We start from the raw sequence: 19,024 nt of genomic DNA, 5'->3' as shown, positions 1-19,024 counted from the left end.
GTAAAATTTTCCATTTGCGATAATTAAAATTAAGCAAAAAGTAAAAAACGAAAAAAACGAAATAGTAAGCTAACGGGGAACATAAATTAGGCGAAAAGATAATTATATGTATATATATATATATATATATATATATATTCACATACATACGTATAAACATACAGGTGTACATAGTAACACGCACGTAGACATAGAGTTGTACGAGCACATATTTATGCAGACTCCTCTTTATTAAAAGCGTAAAGAAAGCATTTTTACTCTTTTCAGTTTTAAGCTAATTCTGTTTTTGTATGTTCTTTTGTTTTTCATGAAAAGAAAAATTTGAAAATGCTCAGTTTATGCATATTTACATGTTAAAAAAAAAAAAAAAAAAAAAAAAAATCAAAATAAGCACATAAATAAATGGGCACATAGATTAATAAGTAGGTATATTAACACTTTACATATAAAAGCAATTAAATTAACATCTGATAAATCGATTAGCAAATAAAGAGTCTCAAAGTTTTGCATATTTTAAAAAGTCTAATGCCTCCTTAAGAACAATATGCTAAACACCGACTTAGCAAAACCTGAAGTAGACCTAGCAGTTTTTGAATATACGGACATCCCAATGCTAGTGTCCTTATTAACATATACGTATAAATTGAATCCTTGGTCTAACGATTCCAGATATTTATATTCACATGAAAATATGCAAAAAGAAATAGAAGAATTGAACGTGTTGATGAAATCTAGGGTACCATGGTTAAATAAATTACAAAATTTACGTAAATTATAAACGTTACGTGAATTATAAAAGATACATAAATTATATTAGTTATACAAATTACATATATTATATAATTTTTTTTTTTTTTTTTCTTTTAAATGTTACATTATAGGCTGATGTTTTACGTGATATGATCGTGTGCATGCATATACATACCTATACATGTACACACTAAATTCATCTTCATTAAAAAAATAAAAAGTACCCCTTTGCAGTTTATGCTTACTTTTGGCGTACATGTAAACAAGTAGTTTTTTTAACAGTAAATACATGTACATACATACATATGACGTATCGCGGGACCATCGCATCCAGCAACTATACACACACATACAAATGATCATAAAATTTCCTTTCTTCCTATTCCTATCTTTCCTCTTCATATTCCTCTTCTTCCCTCTCTTCACTTTTTCAATAGGTATTCGGTGTTTTTCATTTCATCCTTCTCCTACTTAGTTATGGTACTTTGTACTATCGGATTGTTCATATTTTACAACACCCAGAACGATATACCTGTCTCATTCATATTTGCCTGTACATTCATAATTGCATTTGTCCATTATATTATGTGTAAGATATACAGCTACATAATAACTAAGAGCGTTATCGGAACTGTTGAAATACATATCAAAGAGTTAAATAAAAAATATAAAGAAGAACAAATATATTTTAAGCTAATTAATTTCAGTGGTTTAGGATTTAAGTATTTAAAATTCCTTTCAAGAAATAAGGGAGTAGTCTACTTTTCTTTGAGAGTTGTCTATAAGTATTACACAATAATTTAAGTATAATTAACACATAAATAACCACTGACGTACTAATCAGTTTACCCTCTTAAAATAAGTGTGCCTTTTTGCAGGTGCAACGTACAATATCTATGCATGTATATATACGTCATTTATGTGTGTAACGTATATTATTATGTTTTCATTATATATTATTGTGTATGTAATAACATTTACCCTCATATATACTACATTTTTTTTTTGTATTTTTTTTTTTTTTTTTTTTTTTTTTTTTTTTTTTTTTTTTTTTTTTTTTTTTTTAATTCATTTTATTTTTAAATATATCAACTTAACTGTAATATATTTTATAATTTGTCTTAAAAAAAGTAAAATTATCTTTTTATGAAATGTACAAAGATTATACAGTCGAAAATGGGAACAAGATATTTCCTTCATCCTCGCTCCTTCACCCCCGTTGCGTTACCCCTGTTCCTTCGTTAATATTGATCGTTTTATGTACACCCCCTCCCTTTTTGCTTAAATAAATTGTACACACATTTGCAGTCACTCACATACATTCACATGCATTTGTTCATTTCATACAATGTACAATGAAAAAACAAAAATATATAGACACTACCTATAAGTATTATGCTCGATGAATATAACCGAGTTCAAGTGAAGAAAACATTTTTTTTTTTTTTTTTTTCTCGTAAAATGTAAATGCTGTTCATTGAAAAGACTAAGACGATTCTTTTACAGTGTCAATGAAGCAGAATTCGCATACTTTTCTTTTTTCCCTATTTTCCATTTTTTACATATTCTACCTTTCCGTATTACCCCTTCAGCCATCTAATCCTCTTCGCCCTTTTCGCTTTCTGACGACGACCAAGCTCTTAATTTCTTTTTGAAATGTTTATAACTCTTTTTCTGCATTATGCTGTCTATTTCTTTTATTTTATTCTCTTTGTGTAATTTCAATGAACTAACAAAGATGGGAAAAAAAAAAAGAAAATAATGATAAGATAATAACAGTACTTATATAATATTACTCAAATAATAATAATGCTAAAATCATAATATAATAGCGACCTAATGGATGAAATATGCTAAATGTATGGGTGTGGCAAAATGAAAAGGGGAAAAAAGGGGTGAATGATGAAAGCACACCTCTATCGATGTTTGAATGATGATAACATGACTACATTTGTAAACCAAAAAGGTTTTCATTAATATATTATAATATACATAAAATATTTTATGTTTAACTCAAAAATGAAAAATCAAGCAAAACATGAAATACGATATAAACATAGGATACATATCTTACCCGTCCTCCTTCTCAATTTCTCTTCTGCAGTGTCTATTACTTCTACTATTTGTGATGACTCTCTCTTTCCTTCTTTTCCTTTTAACAATGATTGATGATGTAGATGAATTAGACAAAGGATTACTACTTCTTTCAATCGAATTGGTTAAACTATTCTCTTTTCTGTCACGTCGTTTTTCATATTTGTTTTTTTGTTTCACTTTATAATTTCTTTCATTATTAAATGATGCACTTCTTGACTTCATTTCATCAGCATGCATTTCTTTTGATTCCCTTCTTCTCTCTCTTTTCCAATCCCCATTCCTACTTCTATGTCTATCCCGATGCCTTTCTCTGTCCATATGTCTATGTCTATCTCTTTCTTTATCCCTGTGTGTTTCTCTTTCCCTATCCCTATTATGTCTATCTCTTTCTCTATCTCTTTCTCTATCTCTATCTCTATCCCTACTCCTATGCTTTTTTCTTTCCCTTGACCTACTCCTATGTCTATATTTACCCCCATCCCTTTCTCTTCCCATCTCGTACTTCCTACCATACCTGTCACTGCTCCCCCTTTCGTTGCTTTCATTATGTTCCTTTTTTTTTTTTTTTTTTTTTCTTTATATTCCGATGTTTGACTACCTAATGATGCGCTATAATAACAACTCTGATCACTGGACGAAATGGACGAATGTTTACTCGTACCTTTTTTATTTCTATCTTTATTTGTGTTATTTCTAATTTTCTTCATATAGTAATTTTTATCATTTTCTGAGTGCTCATCCTGTAATACTGACTGATCTGATGAATTCGAATGCTCATTTGTTTTTATTTTATTTTTTCCCCCTTCTTTTCTTTTTTTATTATAACTATTACTATCACTTTGCTCTGAAGAGTATTTACCCGTTTCTTGTTCTTGTTGTTCTTCTTTTTTCTCTTGTTGTTTGTTCCTTACACTGATAGGGTTATCATCCCCTCCTTGGTCGTTCCGTTCACCCTGTTTATTTTCTGCGTACGGGGGAAAGAAGCAAAATAATAAAAAAATAAAATAGAACTGTAAGATAGAACTGTAAGATAGAACTGTAAGATAGAACTGTAAGCTAGAACTGTAAGCTAGAACTGTAAGATAGAACTGTAAGATAGAACTGTAAAATAAAACTGTAAAATAAATGAACAACTGAAAGGTGGAAAAATGACAAATCGACAAAATGACAAAATTCAAAAGAGCATAACCCCACGGAGCAAAGCAAAACACGCCGAAGGAACGCAAAACAACATCAAGTAATTCCGTATAATGCAGTGCACCAAGATATGCGTGTTTTATTTTTTCCCCTTTATGTGTAGAGGACATATGAACGAATCTGTACAAATGAGTAATGGTTAAACTAATAGTAGTAGTACTTATCCCTTACCTGCATATATGCTTTTAATATTTTTTATATTTTCATTTATGAGTTCATTTTGATTTTTCGCCTGTTCCATTTCATTTTTCCTGTTTTCCATTAATGAGCTTAAAAGTTTTTCTTCATTTCTTTCATTAGATATTAACAATTCTAATAGTTCCCTAACGAATATTTCACTTTTCTTATTACCTGAGGAAAAGAATTTTAGAATAATGCGTCGCTTATAAGTTCATTTTTTCCAGCGTCTTTATTTCGCTTCGTTTCTGTTTTGTTAAAGCTTTTATTATTTATTATTTTTTTTTTTTTTTTTCCTTTTTTCGAATTACCTATAAATCCAGTCAAGTTAATTTTTAGCTTTTTTGCATTTAAATAATTCTGTTCTTCATCATCTTGTGAAAGAAGTAAATCGCAATGGAATGTGTGAGAGTGAGGAGAATGCACCAGTGTATAGACACATACGTATATATACACATAAGTATATATACACATAAGTATATATACACATAGGTATATATACACATGTATACAATATATATATATGTATATATGTTCGTGCGCGCTGGACAGACGCTTGGGTGAGGGCACCAGGCTGAGGGCTAACCTTTTTTCTCCTTGGCATATTTTAACTGTGATATGCAATACTCATATAAGATATCATCTTCAAAACCTAAGATTTCTATTAGCTTTTTGTTTATCCATTTTTCTACTACATTAAAATTAATTTTGGTTACATCTATTTTGTAATTGTATATTTCTGGCCATACGAGTTTTTCCATCAATTTTTTTTCCTTATCCCCAAAGAAAGGAGTCTGTTCTGTGCTCGTCCCTTTGTAAAACCCTCCTCCTTTCATTATTCTGCTCAGTCCCTAGTGCAACTGTGCGTATATATGTGTTTGGCTGGAAGTGGAAGTGCTGCGTTTAATACTACAATTGCTACTACTTACTGTGCACTATGTTTGATTTTTTTTTTTTTTTTTCCCCTCCCCCCTATTATTTGTTTTTCCTTTTAATATACGCTTTGTATTTATTATAAAGATGACTAAACAACATTACTTTACGGGGTAGTGCGACTGCCTTATGTGCATCTTTCTATCTATATATTACAAAAATACATATAGTTAAGAGTTTCAGTTGTTCTTCTGAGGGCTCGTTTAATTTTCTCGAACGTGTAAACAATGCGTGTATATAGATATATATACATATATGCAAATGCGTAAGTTTATATATAATTATGTATATATATTTATACATTTATATATATATTTATATATATTTGTACATTTATATATATATATATATATATATTTACAGCCTCATCCTGTGCAACTATTCAATACATTTCTAGGCCTTATCAAAAAATATTTTAACAGAGTAAAAATAAAATATATCGTAAATACGTTGTGGGTAAGGGAGACTATTTTATTTCCACTTCAGTTCGTTTTTGCTACGTTTTTTAGCACAGTTATTCACATATATATATATATATATATGCCTACATACATACTTAAGTACGTACGTAAATTCATATATACGTACATACATACATGCATAAACTCATACATACGTTTGTTTATACCTTTGTAATACTTGCACCCATAAAAAGGACAAGAAATCTTCAGCAGAAAAAAAAGAAAAAAGCATAAGCATAAAGATAAATTTTTTCCCGTTTAATATTAACAGTGCCTTACATTTGCATTATTTTATGCATATAGAGCATAATAATGTAGAAAGAAAAAGAGGGGAAAAATGCGGCATGGAATATGCATATAAGTGTATATATATGCATATATATATATATATATATATGAATATACGTGTATATATTCATCATTTTATGTATAAATGCGTTTTGTGTTCATTTATGCGAATACCCAATTTGAATTTTCTTCATGAGAAGAAACTTGAAAATTCCTTTTACAAAAAATGGATGATCTTTTTTTATATCTTTTAAAGGGACGTAAAAAAAAGAAAAAAAAAAAAAGAGTAGAAGTAGAAGTAGAAGTAGAAGAACTAACGGAGCAGCATAAAAACATGAAGAGAATGCATTTTTTAGATTTACTTTTTGTTTTTCTTTAACGTAAAAGTTAGTATACAAAAGTGAGCGAATGTGATGAGGCTACTGTGAAGTGCACGGGGCACCCTTACAGAATACAGATATGCGTACATGTACATATATATATACGAATAAATACACAAATACAAATACAACATAAGCATATATATATATATATATATATATATAAACATTTATACATATATATATACATACATATATCTCCATATACATGTGTATGAGGATTTTACGAGAGGCACAGTGGAGTAGCGTTATAAGCCTCTTACAGAATTGCCTTGCTCAAAAGTATCTGTAGACGTCCTCCTTAGCAAATATAAGCTTAAAATCAGATGAACAGATTTAGCATTAGAAAGGTATATGTTGTACAGTATGAGTAGTAGGTGATAAAAAATAAAACTACTGAAACACTGAGTTCTTTTTGAATAATATATATAAGCTCAATTGTCACTGTAATAAAGCTCTACTTCTGAGAGAGATCCCTTTCAAGGTTTACGGACGGGGAAACACCACCCTTCGTTATGTGCCTTCTCAGGCGCCTGAGTAGTTATACATAAATACAAACATACATACATGTATACATATGTGCATACACATATGCATATATGTATGCACATACGGAGAGTACGTATATTATGGCAGCTTCCACCCTACACGTGTAGTTTCCAATGAACAGACATTTTATAGTTTCCCTTTTTTTCTCATCGCGTATAATCAGTTACTGTTCCACACAGACAGGTAGAAAATAAAGGGATATACATAATTTACCACTATTACTGCTTTTGGTGCGATTGCTACCATTGCTTCCATTGATGTTATTATTGAAAATATTAAAAAAAGGGGAAAAAATGAAGGAAGGAAAAAAGTCGAAGCAGCAAGGACGCTTTTGACATGACTTGTTCAGGCAAATCTGGGCAGTGAAGCTGAGCAAAAAAAAAAATTTTCTTTTTTTTTTTTTTTTTTCCCTTTGTCCTATTTTCCGTTTTCCCCCCTTTTTTTTAAGAGTTTGTTAGTGTACTAATTATGAAAGGGTTATTAACCTCCCTGTGCATTATTTATCTTTGTGTACATTTCAGTTCAACCGTATTTTTAAAAAGAAAGCCATCAAATAGAGTGAAATTATTACATGCCCTTACCACACAATGTAACAGTAAGCGTGGGGAAGGTCCAAGTGTAGGCTACTCAATTTCGCAGGTTGTAAAAGGTAGGAGTCAGCCTATTTATAAATATAGGGGTGGAAAAAAGCGAAAATGGAAAAAACAAAAAGAAGTAGAAAATATGACAAATAATGAAGTAGAGATAAAAGCAAACTACCGCGAGTGTATTCTTTTCTTTCTATATGGCACTCCCTACTTGACAGATGGAACAAGTAACAATATTATGCTTCCCTCCCGTTCCCTTTTTTTTAAAAAATCGTATGGGAAAAAAAAAAAGAAAATTCTTTTAAATTTAAATGAAACCAATTTAGAAAATAAAAAAAGATGTACACTAGGAGTAATGATAAAACATCATCAAAGCAAATCGAAAAAGATAACTAATGATATTCTTGAAGCGATATATAGGATAAGATGTACACGACATAATTATTTGTTAAACTACAATTTTTTTAAAAAAGATCCTTTACATTTAAATGATGATATAATTAATACAATTCTAAGGAGATTTACAATAAGTTCGAGTTTTTATGTAGATCCTTTTTTACATTTGTACAATATTGACGAATATGAAAATATTTACAACAAAGAACTTATAAATTATATGTATTTGTTTAGAAAGGATAGAGATAGAAAGTATTTTGAAAAGTTCAACTCGTCTCATTATTCTAATTCTTTTATTTTAATTTATCCTCCTCCGAATTTATCAGGACAGTTACATGCTGGTCATTATTTCAATTATATCTACCAGGATATTCTGTGCCTATTCAATAAGCACATCTTATCGAAGTATGTCATTCCCCTTTATGGTAATGTGCATGTGGAGGAGGCTGCCCATTAGGCAGGCATGCGAACTTGCATATACATATATATATATATATATATATATGCATGTAGCAGTATGTATGTGGGTACATGTGCACGAACCTACGCACATTCACTCATGCACAAATCCCTGTGCACCTGTGTCTCACCCCGTTTAGTATCTTTACCCATTGATCATAGCTTTTTTCAATCCATTCTCTCCCTTTTTCAACAGGTACAGATCATGGAGGTCTAAGTGCTCACGAAATGTTTTCAAAAGAATTCAAAAAGAAGGACCACTGGAGTAAAGAAGAATATATAAGTGAAATAATAAAATGGCAAGAAAACTTAAAACAAGATATTTTAAAAAGTTTACAACAAATGAACATCATTGTTGATGAAAAGAAGTTTTACAGTACAATGGATGATAGGATGCAAATGATTATCAGTAGGGCATTTAAAATTTTATATAAAGACAATTTAATCGTAAAAAAATTGTATCCTGTTTATTACTGTGAAGATATGAATACGATAATTCCAAGGTTTGACTTACAATTTAGAAAGGAGCAGAAAGATAGGTACTTGTTGAAGTTGTATATAGTAAATGATATGGACTATACGCGATCACAAGGGTTGTCTTTGGACAACAATTCAAACAGTGATGCCATCAACAGAGCCACTGATATCGGTGTTACGGGTACTACTCGAAGTGTTAACGTTAGTGGCTGTAACAAAATTGACGACTGTAATGTTGAACTTGACAGGGATCACTGCGTGGAAAAAGCAGGCGGGACCACAGACTACATGCAGCATAATAACTGGCGTAATGATCCGCGTAATGTGGAGAGCTCGAGAGAAAATCCTAACTCGGGTACTGTAAAATTTTTTGGAAAGAATTCGTATCATTTTAATTACGTAAGTGAAAGAGAAGGTGCACAAAGAGAAGTCGCTTCCAAAGGAGCCGAACGAGGTGGAAGAAATCCACCCTTTGTTTCCATCGAGTTGGAATCTATTCATGATTTAAACCGATTAATTGCAGTTTTGTATTATTCTTCAGACAAGGAGAAATACCAAAATAAATATGCTTTGATTCCTTTTTCCAATAAGGTAGCAGTACCCCTAATTTTCTGTAAAAAAAAAAATATATGTATCTGCCTAGCGAGTGATGTAGATGATGAAACTGAAGACATATTCATACCTGTATTTTCTATAAAGAGGGAAGCATATTCAACTATCTTACGTCACAACAATAGATTATATAAGGTACCATATAATGAAAATGAAATGAATGGTAATTTTGTTTATTCGGATGAAGAAAAACAATTATTGAAGAGACTAGAAAAACAAAATGACGACTCAATAATAAATTTTGTAGAAACAAAGAAGAGTAGTAGTATCTTCAAATGTGCATATTATAAGAATCACAAATGCACATTAACACTTGCAGAACAGTGGAGCATAAAGTATGACAAGATAACTCAACTTTTTTATGAGAATGCACCTAACGAAAACTTCACTGTAATACCTTTGAAATATAAGAAATACTTTTTGTATGATTACATAAACAGTCCGGAGTGGTTACTGAATCGTCAAATTCCATACGGTCATCCCATTCCACTGTATAAATATGAACAGGTAGGGGCACCAGCTAGTGATTCGGCAGTCCGAACCACTGCTACTGCTACCACTACTGCTACCACTACTGCTACCACTACTGCTACCACTACTGCTACCACTACTGCTACCAATACTGCTACCAATACTGCTACCACTGCCACTACCCCAACTATTGCTGCCACTGAAAGTACCACTCCCTCTATTGCTTCCCCTACCTTCAGCACAGAAGACGTAAACGGGAACCCACCCACTTGTTACGTATACGGTACAAATGTGGATGAAGCATATGAAAATTTGGTCGATTCGAATTATTTCAAAATGGGAATAATTAAAAAGGAAGATCTAAAACAAGAAAAGGACGTTTTGGATAGCTGGTTTTCCTCATCACTATATTTCCTACATTGTTTGCATCAAAGCGGAATAAATATAAAACGCCTGCTTAGACACAAGGGATGCTTAGTTGATTTCATTTGCACGGGAAAAGATATTCTTTACCCGTGGATCCTCAGGAGCTTCATCCTACTGCACTACTTTATGAAGCATGACCACATTAAGGAGATTCTTAATGTTAGCGATGTAAGCAGTGTGAGCAGTGTGGGAAGCGAAAGCAGTGTAGGCAGCGCTGAAGTGCGGGAACGTAGCTCGGGCCCCCCCCCGCAGGGCTACCGCCTTTCCAATGTGATAAAATTTCATGGTATGCTGAAAGACAACGTGGGAAAGAAAATCAGCAAGAGCGACGAGAATTCCACTTATTATAACAAGTACTTGGAAAATGTAAATGTAGACTGTTTGAGGATGTGTTTTAGTTTTCTTCAAAAAGGAACAGAGGATATTATTTTCTCTGATAACTGTATTCGTAAGAGTAAAAAATTTGTAAGGAAAATATGGAATATAGCCAATTTTATTAAAAAAAATTGTTCTTTCTATTTATATAACAATATGAGAAATTATTTCTTAGATAATAATAAAAAAATATATGATTTTTTAAAGGAAAAAAGTATATGCAAAATATCAAATATAGGAATTTTTAATTTATATTGTAATACTATCAATTCGGTAGTACATGAAATGAAAAATCATAATTTGCAAAAAAGTATTAACATTATTCATAATTATATAATGACATATTTTTCAAAATTTTATTTAAATTATTATGCATATAATGATGATAATAATGAGATAAATACTTTTTTAATATTTTTTATTTTTAATGGTTTATTAAAAGTTTTATATCCATTCATCCCACATATAGCTGAGATCTTGTTCATACAACTTAATTTAAAATATGAACAGGTCAGGTCAAAAGAAAAAAAAAAAAATTTCTATCTTGTAATTACGATTTTTTTAAAAATCAAAATTTTATTAACGTAAATAAAAACAATACGGAGGAAAAATACTTTGTCCAATTTACTCAAATAGTTAATTTTCTTCGTAATTACAAAAAGAACGGTGCATATAACCACAAATCAGTGCATATATATTTGAAGACAAGTGGACAACAAATTCCCATGGAATACTTCAAGAATGAAGAAGCTTGCTTGCACAACTTGTTCGGCTCGAACGTTTATTTTGTGCACGATAAGGAGGCGCTAAGCCATCCGGAAGTTCGTCTTAATAAGGAAAAAGAACGCAGCCATAAGTTAAAGGGGAAACAGATATTGTGCAGTAGCGATTTTTTTATAATGTTGTCATAACTTAAAACATAGCCGAATGGAATGTGCATTTTAAAAAACGCGAAATGAAGGAAATATACAATTTATTTAGGAAGAAAAAAATGCATATAAAAATTGAGAAGACTTCTTTTTTTTTTTTTCCGTATAGCGGAACTTACATCACATATCGTCTTTAAGAGACAACACGTGCACGAGTATGCCCACACGTTTGTGTTACTATTTGTGTTACGTTTGTGTTACTGTTTTTGTTACTGTTTTTGTTACTGTTTGTGTTACTGTTTGTGTTACTGTTTGTGTTACTGTTTGTGTTACTGTTTGTGTTACTGTTTGTGTTACTGTTTGTGTTACTGTTTGTGTTACTGTTTGTGTTACTGTTTGTGTTACTGTTTGTGTTACTGTTTGTGTTACTATTTGTGTTTCGTTTGTGTTACTGTTTTTGTTACTGTTTTTGTTACTGTTCATTTTTGTTTTCATTTTTTGTATATTTTTGAGTTTGTGGTTCTTTTTTTTCCTCCCCCTCGATTTTTTAAGCGTGTCTTTAATCTGTATATACAGGATGTCCTTTTTTTTTTTTTTTTTTTTTTTTTTTTTTTTGTTTTTTTCATGTAAACTGCTTTATTGAAATAAAGTTTGCGCAGTATGTGAACACCTGTTCACATAATTATACATTTACAATTTTATGCTTTTATGATTTTATGTTTTTACTCTTTTATATTTTATACGTTTTTATTTACGCCCTTTCAATATACATATATTTTTCTCCTCTCAATGCACTCTTTTTTTTATGTATTTATAAACTTCACGTAACAAAAATTGTTTGACGATGTAGTTATTCCATCAACATGTTCTTTATGTATTTTTTCTTTTTTTTTTATCATCCGCCATTCGAAATATACATTCTAAAAGCCCGCGTTCTTTTATATTATATGAACACAAATAATCCGTAGTAAAGATTAAACCGAAATATGAACTTTCGTTTGACATATTTAGCATGCCCACCTTAATTCTGTTTAAATCATCTGTGCATCATCTCTGCATCATTTATTTGCATATTGGCCGCATTTTATTAATTTAATGGCATGTATTTTTATTAATTTAAAGACATAGATTTTATTCGTTTAGACACAGATTTTATTCGTTTAGACACAGATTTTATTCGTTTAGACGCAGATTTTATTCGTTTAGACACAGATTTTATTCGTTTAGAGACATAGATTTTATTCGTTTCTATGTTCTTTTTTTTGTTGTTGTTGTTGTTGTTGTTGTTTTTCTTGTCTCTTAAAAATGAGATAGAATAACAACATAAAAAAAAAAAAAAAAAAATGAAATAAACAGAAATGATGGGTACAAAGGGGAAGTATGCAAGAGAGACGTTTACAAATATAAACAAATCATACATAAATGATTACGCATAGGAAGTAACACGTAAGTAGTAACTAGCAAGCTGTAATAAGCGTAACGTAACAAACTCGCTGTAAAGCATAAATACGCTTGCAGTGCAATTATCAGCCTTTGCTTTTTAATACAATCATAAAAATGCAAAAAAAAAAAAAAAAAAAAAAAAAAAAAAAAAAAAAAAAAAAAAAAAAAAAAAAAAAAAAAAAAAAGTGGAAATATACTAAATAAGACAGAATTTAAAAAAAAAAAAAAAATTTACATAAACGAACATAATATATATGAACTAATTTGAAAAAATAATACTGTACAGCACAATTTATAAATATATGCACATTAATATAACTGACATGCGCTAAAATACATTTAAAAAAAAAAAAAAAAAAAAAAAAAGTTTTACATATGAGGGAAAATGATAGGAATAAATAGAAGAATAACGATGGACAATAAATAGAGAGGGGTAACCGACGAGCAAAAACGAATGGATTGAACGAATGGATTGAACGAATGGACTGAACGAATGGATTGGACGAATGGATTGAACGAATGGATTGAACGAATGGATTGAACGAATGGATTGAACGAATGGATTGAACGAATGAACTGAACGAATGAACTGAACGAATGCATTGAACGAATGAATACATTCACGAATTAAACGAATTGTGCAAATACAAAAACTGAACAAATGAACGAATGAATAGGAAGTACTCGTGTAAATCCCTGCATGCTGTAGAGTACGCATGTATGTGTACATGCCGAGCTCACCCTGAGGAAAGCGCCTATTTTATGCTGTTTAAGTAGGGATGTTTTATGCAAGTTATTTTTGAGCCATTGTATGGATACTGCTTCCATTCAGGGTGATAATCATTAATATATTTCTTTACATAATTTTCAAAGGTTTCAAAAAAAAGTTTTTCGAAAATTTTATTTTCCCATTTTACGTTTATTATTTTATTATTTTTATCTCTGATCATCCAAATGGAATTTATTTTGTTCATTTCTATATTTCTATATGCTGTTCCAGTATTTTCACTTATTCTTTTTATTGTACCTGTTTTTTTTTTAAAAGTAGCATTGTCATCATCATTTTCTTCCTCCTCATCGTCATCATCGTCTTCCTCCTCATCGTCATCGTCATCATCATCATCATCATCATCATCATCATCATCGTCATCATCATTTTCTTCCTCCTCATCATCGTCCACATTGTGATCATTATCCTTATCACTGTTATTATTATTATTATTATCAACATTTTCCTCCGCTTCACCGGTACCGTCCGGTAAATCCTTGTGCATCTGCATCTGCTGTGCCTCGCTCTGTTCATCCTTGATGATTTCATTTTCATCGACATCATGAACATCCTTTATTTCATATGTATAATGTTTTTCATCCTCTTCTTCATCACTTTTTATTTTTTTTTTTATTTTTTTCTTCTTTTTTTTAGCTTTTGCATCTTTTCCTTCGTCATTCTTATAAAACCATTTATCCATTCTCGGACGGGTATATACATTTTTATTTACGCCATCCTTTGGAAAAGCATTCCTCATCGAATAATTATCCTTATCATCGTTATATGAGCTTGAACTACCTGTAACAAGAGTATTATACCCACTTCCATAGCTAAATGAATTAGATGAAATTTTATTTTTTTTGTTACTTACTCCATTTTGCTCTTTCTTACATATATCATTATCTTTGTATAATGTACTGCACCCAGTACCTACTTCATTACACGATGTATTCTCTAATTCGTTGATAAACGATTTACTATCCTTGTAAATATTATTTGTTTTTTTGCTTGATTCAACTATATCTGAGGAGTGCAAAAACTCATATGCGCTATTTCCATTTTCACTCTCCTCCTCTTCTTTTGTTTTCACGCTGTGTAAACCATTTTCCGTTGGACTACGAGAATGCGCATTTTTTAATGAACACTTATTGGAAGTAGTACCAACAGTCGTAGTAGCAGTTATAGCACCAGTCGCAGTCGAAATTGCTACCGTAGTAATGGTTTGACCATTTGTATCATCGCTCCTACTTACATCTACATCACTGCAAACCATTGTTAATAGCTTATCTTTGGAAAAAGAGTCTTCTTCTGATGGTAATTCCTCTCTTACATCCTTGAAACTAACTGAAGTGCAGATACATTCCTTCATATTATTGCTACTACTACAATTGTTATTACTATTGTTGCTATTATTATCTGGATATACATATTTCATTTGTGCAGTGAAACTACTCGACTTTTCCTGCGCATTTGCATTTTTTCCTTGCTCATTCGAATCCTCACCTACTTTCACTTTTTCATCATTAGTTTCAGACATTTTTGTTTTATTTACTTTCTTCTTTTTGTTTATCTTAATCTCTGCCAGGTCAAGGATGTACCCAAGTCTGTTCGTACTCATTAGAGACGTGCAGTCCATCATCTGGTAGGCCTTCATAGATGAATAAATAATCAAAAAATGGGCAGTCATAGTGGATGGAAAAAAAAAAAAAAAAAAAAAAAAAAAAAGATGATATCACATAACTTTCGCAACATGAAAAATGAGAGACAGCCATGCGCAAAGATGAATAAAACATGAAAAATAAAAATTAACATATCATAAGGAAATAATGTGCAGCAATGACGAGTCCACATGCGTGTACATACATGCACACATACGTATATTCACATATATACGAGCATGATGGTACACGGGAAAGCACCTACTTGAATAATAGAGTCCCTAACTAAATGCTCCAGAATTGATTCCTCATCGATGTTTTTTCTTGTACTTATTTTTGCAATTTCATGCAAATTCAAATGCATCCTTGCTCCTATTTGCAAAAGACGTGTGCACACCCTCATGGTCCTTATGCAGTCTTCTCTAATTAATAATTTGTTTCTTATTTTTTCAGCATCCCTATCGGGGTCGAATGTAAATATAACCTCCAGCTCTTCGTCGTCAAATGGTACCTTTTTGACAATAAAAAAAAAAATGCAAAAAAATAGGAATAAACAATGCATGCATGGATCATATATACAAAAGGAGTAACTATGCGTGCAGTTACGCGTAAATATTTATAGTGCAATAATCTATGCACATTCACCTGACCATGCAATAATTTACACAAGTGCATTGTAAAAAAAAAAAAATACATTATAAATATTTTTCAAAATTTGCAAAATACTTTTGTTTGGGGCCATTCGAACCAAACCAGGTCAATTTCCGCGACATCCATTATGTGGGGCATTATAAGCCCATGGTCTATGGGTATTAAGCTATATCTGTAAAGAAACGATATATAGTAGCGGCGTGTGTGTCGGGAAAAAAAAAAAAAAAAAAAAAAAAAAAAAAAAAAAAAAAAAATGATCCAAAATATGTTCAGTTCGTATGAAATACCATAAAATACAAAACAATCCCACACGTCAATACATCTCTTTTTTTTTTTTTTTTTTTTTTTTTTTTTTTTTTTCCTTTACCGCGACGGCTTCTTATCTATGGTGACTATGCGCTTGAGGATGTCCTCGTCGTTGGTGCTGAAACATTTATTATTCCTGTACAAGAACTGATTACACGAATCTTTCAAACTTTTTAAAGGGGATACTAAAATATTACCATCATTTCTATCCAAGTTCATAACTCTTATATCAAGAATAGCAATTTTATGTATATCTCTTATGCTAAATTGTTTGAAGTCATAATTTCCAACACTCTCTCTTGAATCTATAAATTCTTGTAAGGATCCACATTTCCATTTTAAATTACTTTCATTATCAATATATTTAAATTTACTTTTATTATTAAAATATGGGTTGCATGCCTCTACCATAATAGTACAAGGTACATTACTAAAATTATTATAGTTATTATCCAAGATATATGCTGCAATTTCTCTACTTGCTCCTTCCCCTGAGAGTACACCTGATCTAAATCCTTCTTGATACATTTTCCCTTCATAACCACGTGGGTTACATGGAGCAAATGCTTCTTCATCTATTGGTTTGAAAACAGAGCATACTTTTTTTTTTGCATTAAATAGTAAATATGTTCCTCCAGTCCCATCCATTGTTAATTTGGGTGATATATTTTTTTTAAAAGCTAATTTTATATCATTTAAAATATTTTCAAAAAAAGATGGATAACTTTTATTGTCTATAACTCTTATTGATGAATTTGGATTAGTATCTTTTATTGCCCAATATAATTTATTTATTCTTTTTTTCTTTTTTTTTTCTCTCCTATTTGAATTATCTAAATATGTACTAATTATTCTATAATTTGGTAGTTTTATACCTTTATAAAATATTATTATATCGTTTACTTTTACTCCTCCTGGTAAATTTAATTTTTTTATTAATAATCGTTTTAACATTTGCACATCATAAAAAGGAAATATTAACAAACTTATATGTCTATTCCCATTTATTTCATAAAATAACGTACTAATTACATCATTCTCTTCATTTATTCTTAAAGCATTGTGCGTACTAAAGTACATCTGCTGTGACATTGGTAGGCTGCTGCTACCCATGTTGGTATTAGCGGATAGAGGGTGAAGGAAAAAATGGACTAAAAACGGGCCAAAAACGGGCCAAAAATGGGCCAAAAATGGACCAAAAATGGACCAAATATGGACCAAATATGGGCCAAATATGGGCCAAATATAGGACAAAATATAGGACCAAAATGGACCCGGAATTGACCAATATGAAGTATAAAATAGACCAAAATCAGGCCCAAAATTGTACGAATATAATATCAGACTCAAATAATATATGCACAATGAAAAAAAATAAGGCATTCAAAAAGTATCAGCAAATGGTACAAATACAAAAACAGGTGTGAACGTTATTTAAAAACGAGATGGAAGAGCATCCAAATAATCGATAGTTAATTAAGCGCACGGGTATATGCATGTATAGACTTGTGTGCATATGTGTGTGCATCCGTGTGTTCATGTGCGTGTGAAAAAAAATGCATGAAAACTTAAAAATTAGCAAACATACCGTGAACGAGGGGTGCATTTTATATGATATAAAATTCCACCAACCGTTACGCTCATATAATATTACTATTCATAAATAATTAAAAACAAACGAATTTACAAATAATGTACAACCTTTTACTTGCACGACCTTTTTTCGTACCTATAACGCTTATCTGCGTTTTAATAAAATAAAGGTTCACTAAAGGTGCGTGAGCAAATGTGTGTGTGTGCACTTGTGTGGGTACATATACATATGTATGTACGTAAATACATATAGGATTTATAAAAAGCAAAAGAGCAAAAATGCACATATATTCACAAATAAATCAAACATTACTCATTTATTTTTAAGTCTCTGTTTATATCTCCATTTCTATTCTTTTTTCATTTTTCATTTTTCATTTTTCATTTTTCTTTTTCATTTTTCATTTTTTCTTGTTTCTTTTTTTTTTTTTTTTTCTTTGCTATTATTGGAACATTCATAAAATTATGACCATGTTCATTCAATAAATTTATACTTAAATACATACATACGCATTTGGAGAATCACAGAAAAATATACATATATGTACGTTATGATAAAACAAATATACGATACAAATTGGTAGGTTTCATAAAAATAAAATATAGAACGTGCTTATACAAATGTACATGTACAAATGTATATATAAATATACATACACTTATACACATAAAAATACGTACATATATGCGCATATATATACATACATATATACACAAATACATATAAAAATATATACTCAAATATATACTCAAATATATACACAAATATATACTCAAATATATACTCAAATATATACACAAATATATACACAAATATATACTCAAATATATGCACAAATATATACTCAAATATATACACATAAATATATATATATATTTACAAAATGCACAAATACGTATGTTCTAAATAAAAAAAAAAAAAGGTAAGGGCAGAAGTAGTGTATAAAAGGAAAGGACAGGAGAAGCTTAAAAAAAGAGTACGTCGAATTTAAGGAAATGAAAAGAGCATGATCAACATACATATATATATATATATATATGTTCACGTGTACATATGTATAAAAGGATAATTCACATATTGTTCATAATCATTTACGACG

At 30.5% G+C, this 19,024-nt stretch overlaps 4 protein-coding genes across 4 annotated transcripts; 2 read left to right on the top strand and 2 right to left on the bottom strand.

Annotated features, from left to right (window-relative positions):
• Positions 1–544: 544 nt before the first annotated feature.
• On the top strand, positions 545–1,554 carry MKS88_002488 (uncharacterized protein; the record flags this gene model as incomplete). The annotated part of the gene is made up of 2 exons (XM_067215502.1): positions 545–744; positions 1,188–1,554. The coding sequence occupies 2 exons, from the start codon at positions 545–547 to the stop codon at positions 1,552–1,554; spliced, it is 567 nt and encodes a 188-aa protein (XP_067073922.1).
• Positions 1,555–2,346: 792 nt separating this feature from the next.
• MKS88_002487 (pre-mRNA splicing factor) lies at positions 2,347–5,057 on the bottom strand (the record flags this gene model as incomplete). Its single annotated transcript, XM_067215501.1, has 6 exons — positions 2,347–2,479; positions 2,825–3,063; positions 3,132–3,811; positions 4,216–4,395; positions 4,533–4,595; positions 4,808–5,057. 6 exons carry the CDS (start codon positions 5,055–5,057, stop codon positions 2,347–2,349), a joined length of 1,545 nt encoding a protein of 514 aa, XP_067073921.1.
• A 2,243-nt stretch (positions 5,058–7,300) lies between these two features.
• On the top strand, positions 7,301–11,546 carry MKS88_002486 (valine--tRNA ligase; the record flags this gene model as incomplete). The annotated part of the gene is made up of 3 exons (XM_067215499.1): positions 7,301–8,240; positions 8,471–11,065; positions 11,146–11,546. 3 exons carry the CDS (start codon positions 7,301–7,303, stop codon positions 11,544–11,546), a joined length of 3,936 nt encoding a protein of 1,311 aa, XP_067073920.1.
• A 2,156-nt stretch (positions 11,547–13,702) lies between these two features.
• MKS88_002485 (phosphatidylinositol 3- and 4-kinase) lies at positions 13,703–17,444 on the bottom strand (the record flags this gene model as incomplete). Its single annotated transcript, XM_067215498.1, has 4 exons — positions 13,703–15,364; positions 15,640–15,885; positions 16,128–16,197; positions 16,393–17,444. The coding sequence occupies 4 exons, from the start codon at positions 17,442–17,444 to the stop codon at positions 13,703–13,705; spliced, it is 3,030 nt and encodes a 1,009-aa protein (XP_067073919.1).
• Between the last annotated feature and the right edge of the window lie 1,580 nt (positions 17,445–19,024).

This window comes from Plasmodium brasilianum, chromosome 8 (genome assembly GCF_023973825.1).
Source record: "Plasmodium brasilianum strain Bolivian I chromosome 8, whole genome shotgun sequence".
NCBI lineage: Eukaryota > Apicomplexa > Aconoidasida > Haemosporida > Plasmodiidae > Plasmodium > Plasmodium brasilianum.
Note: the sequence above shows the minus strand (reverse complement) of the source record. Positions and strands in the feature narration are given on the sequence as shown.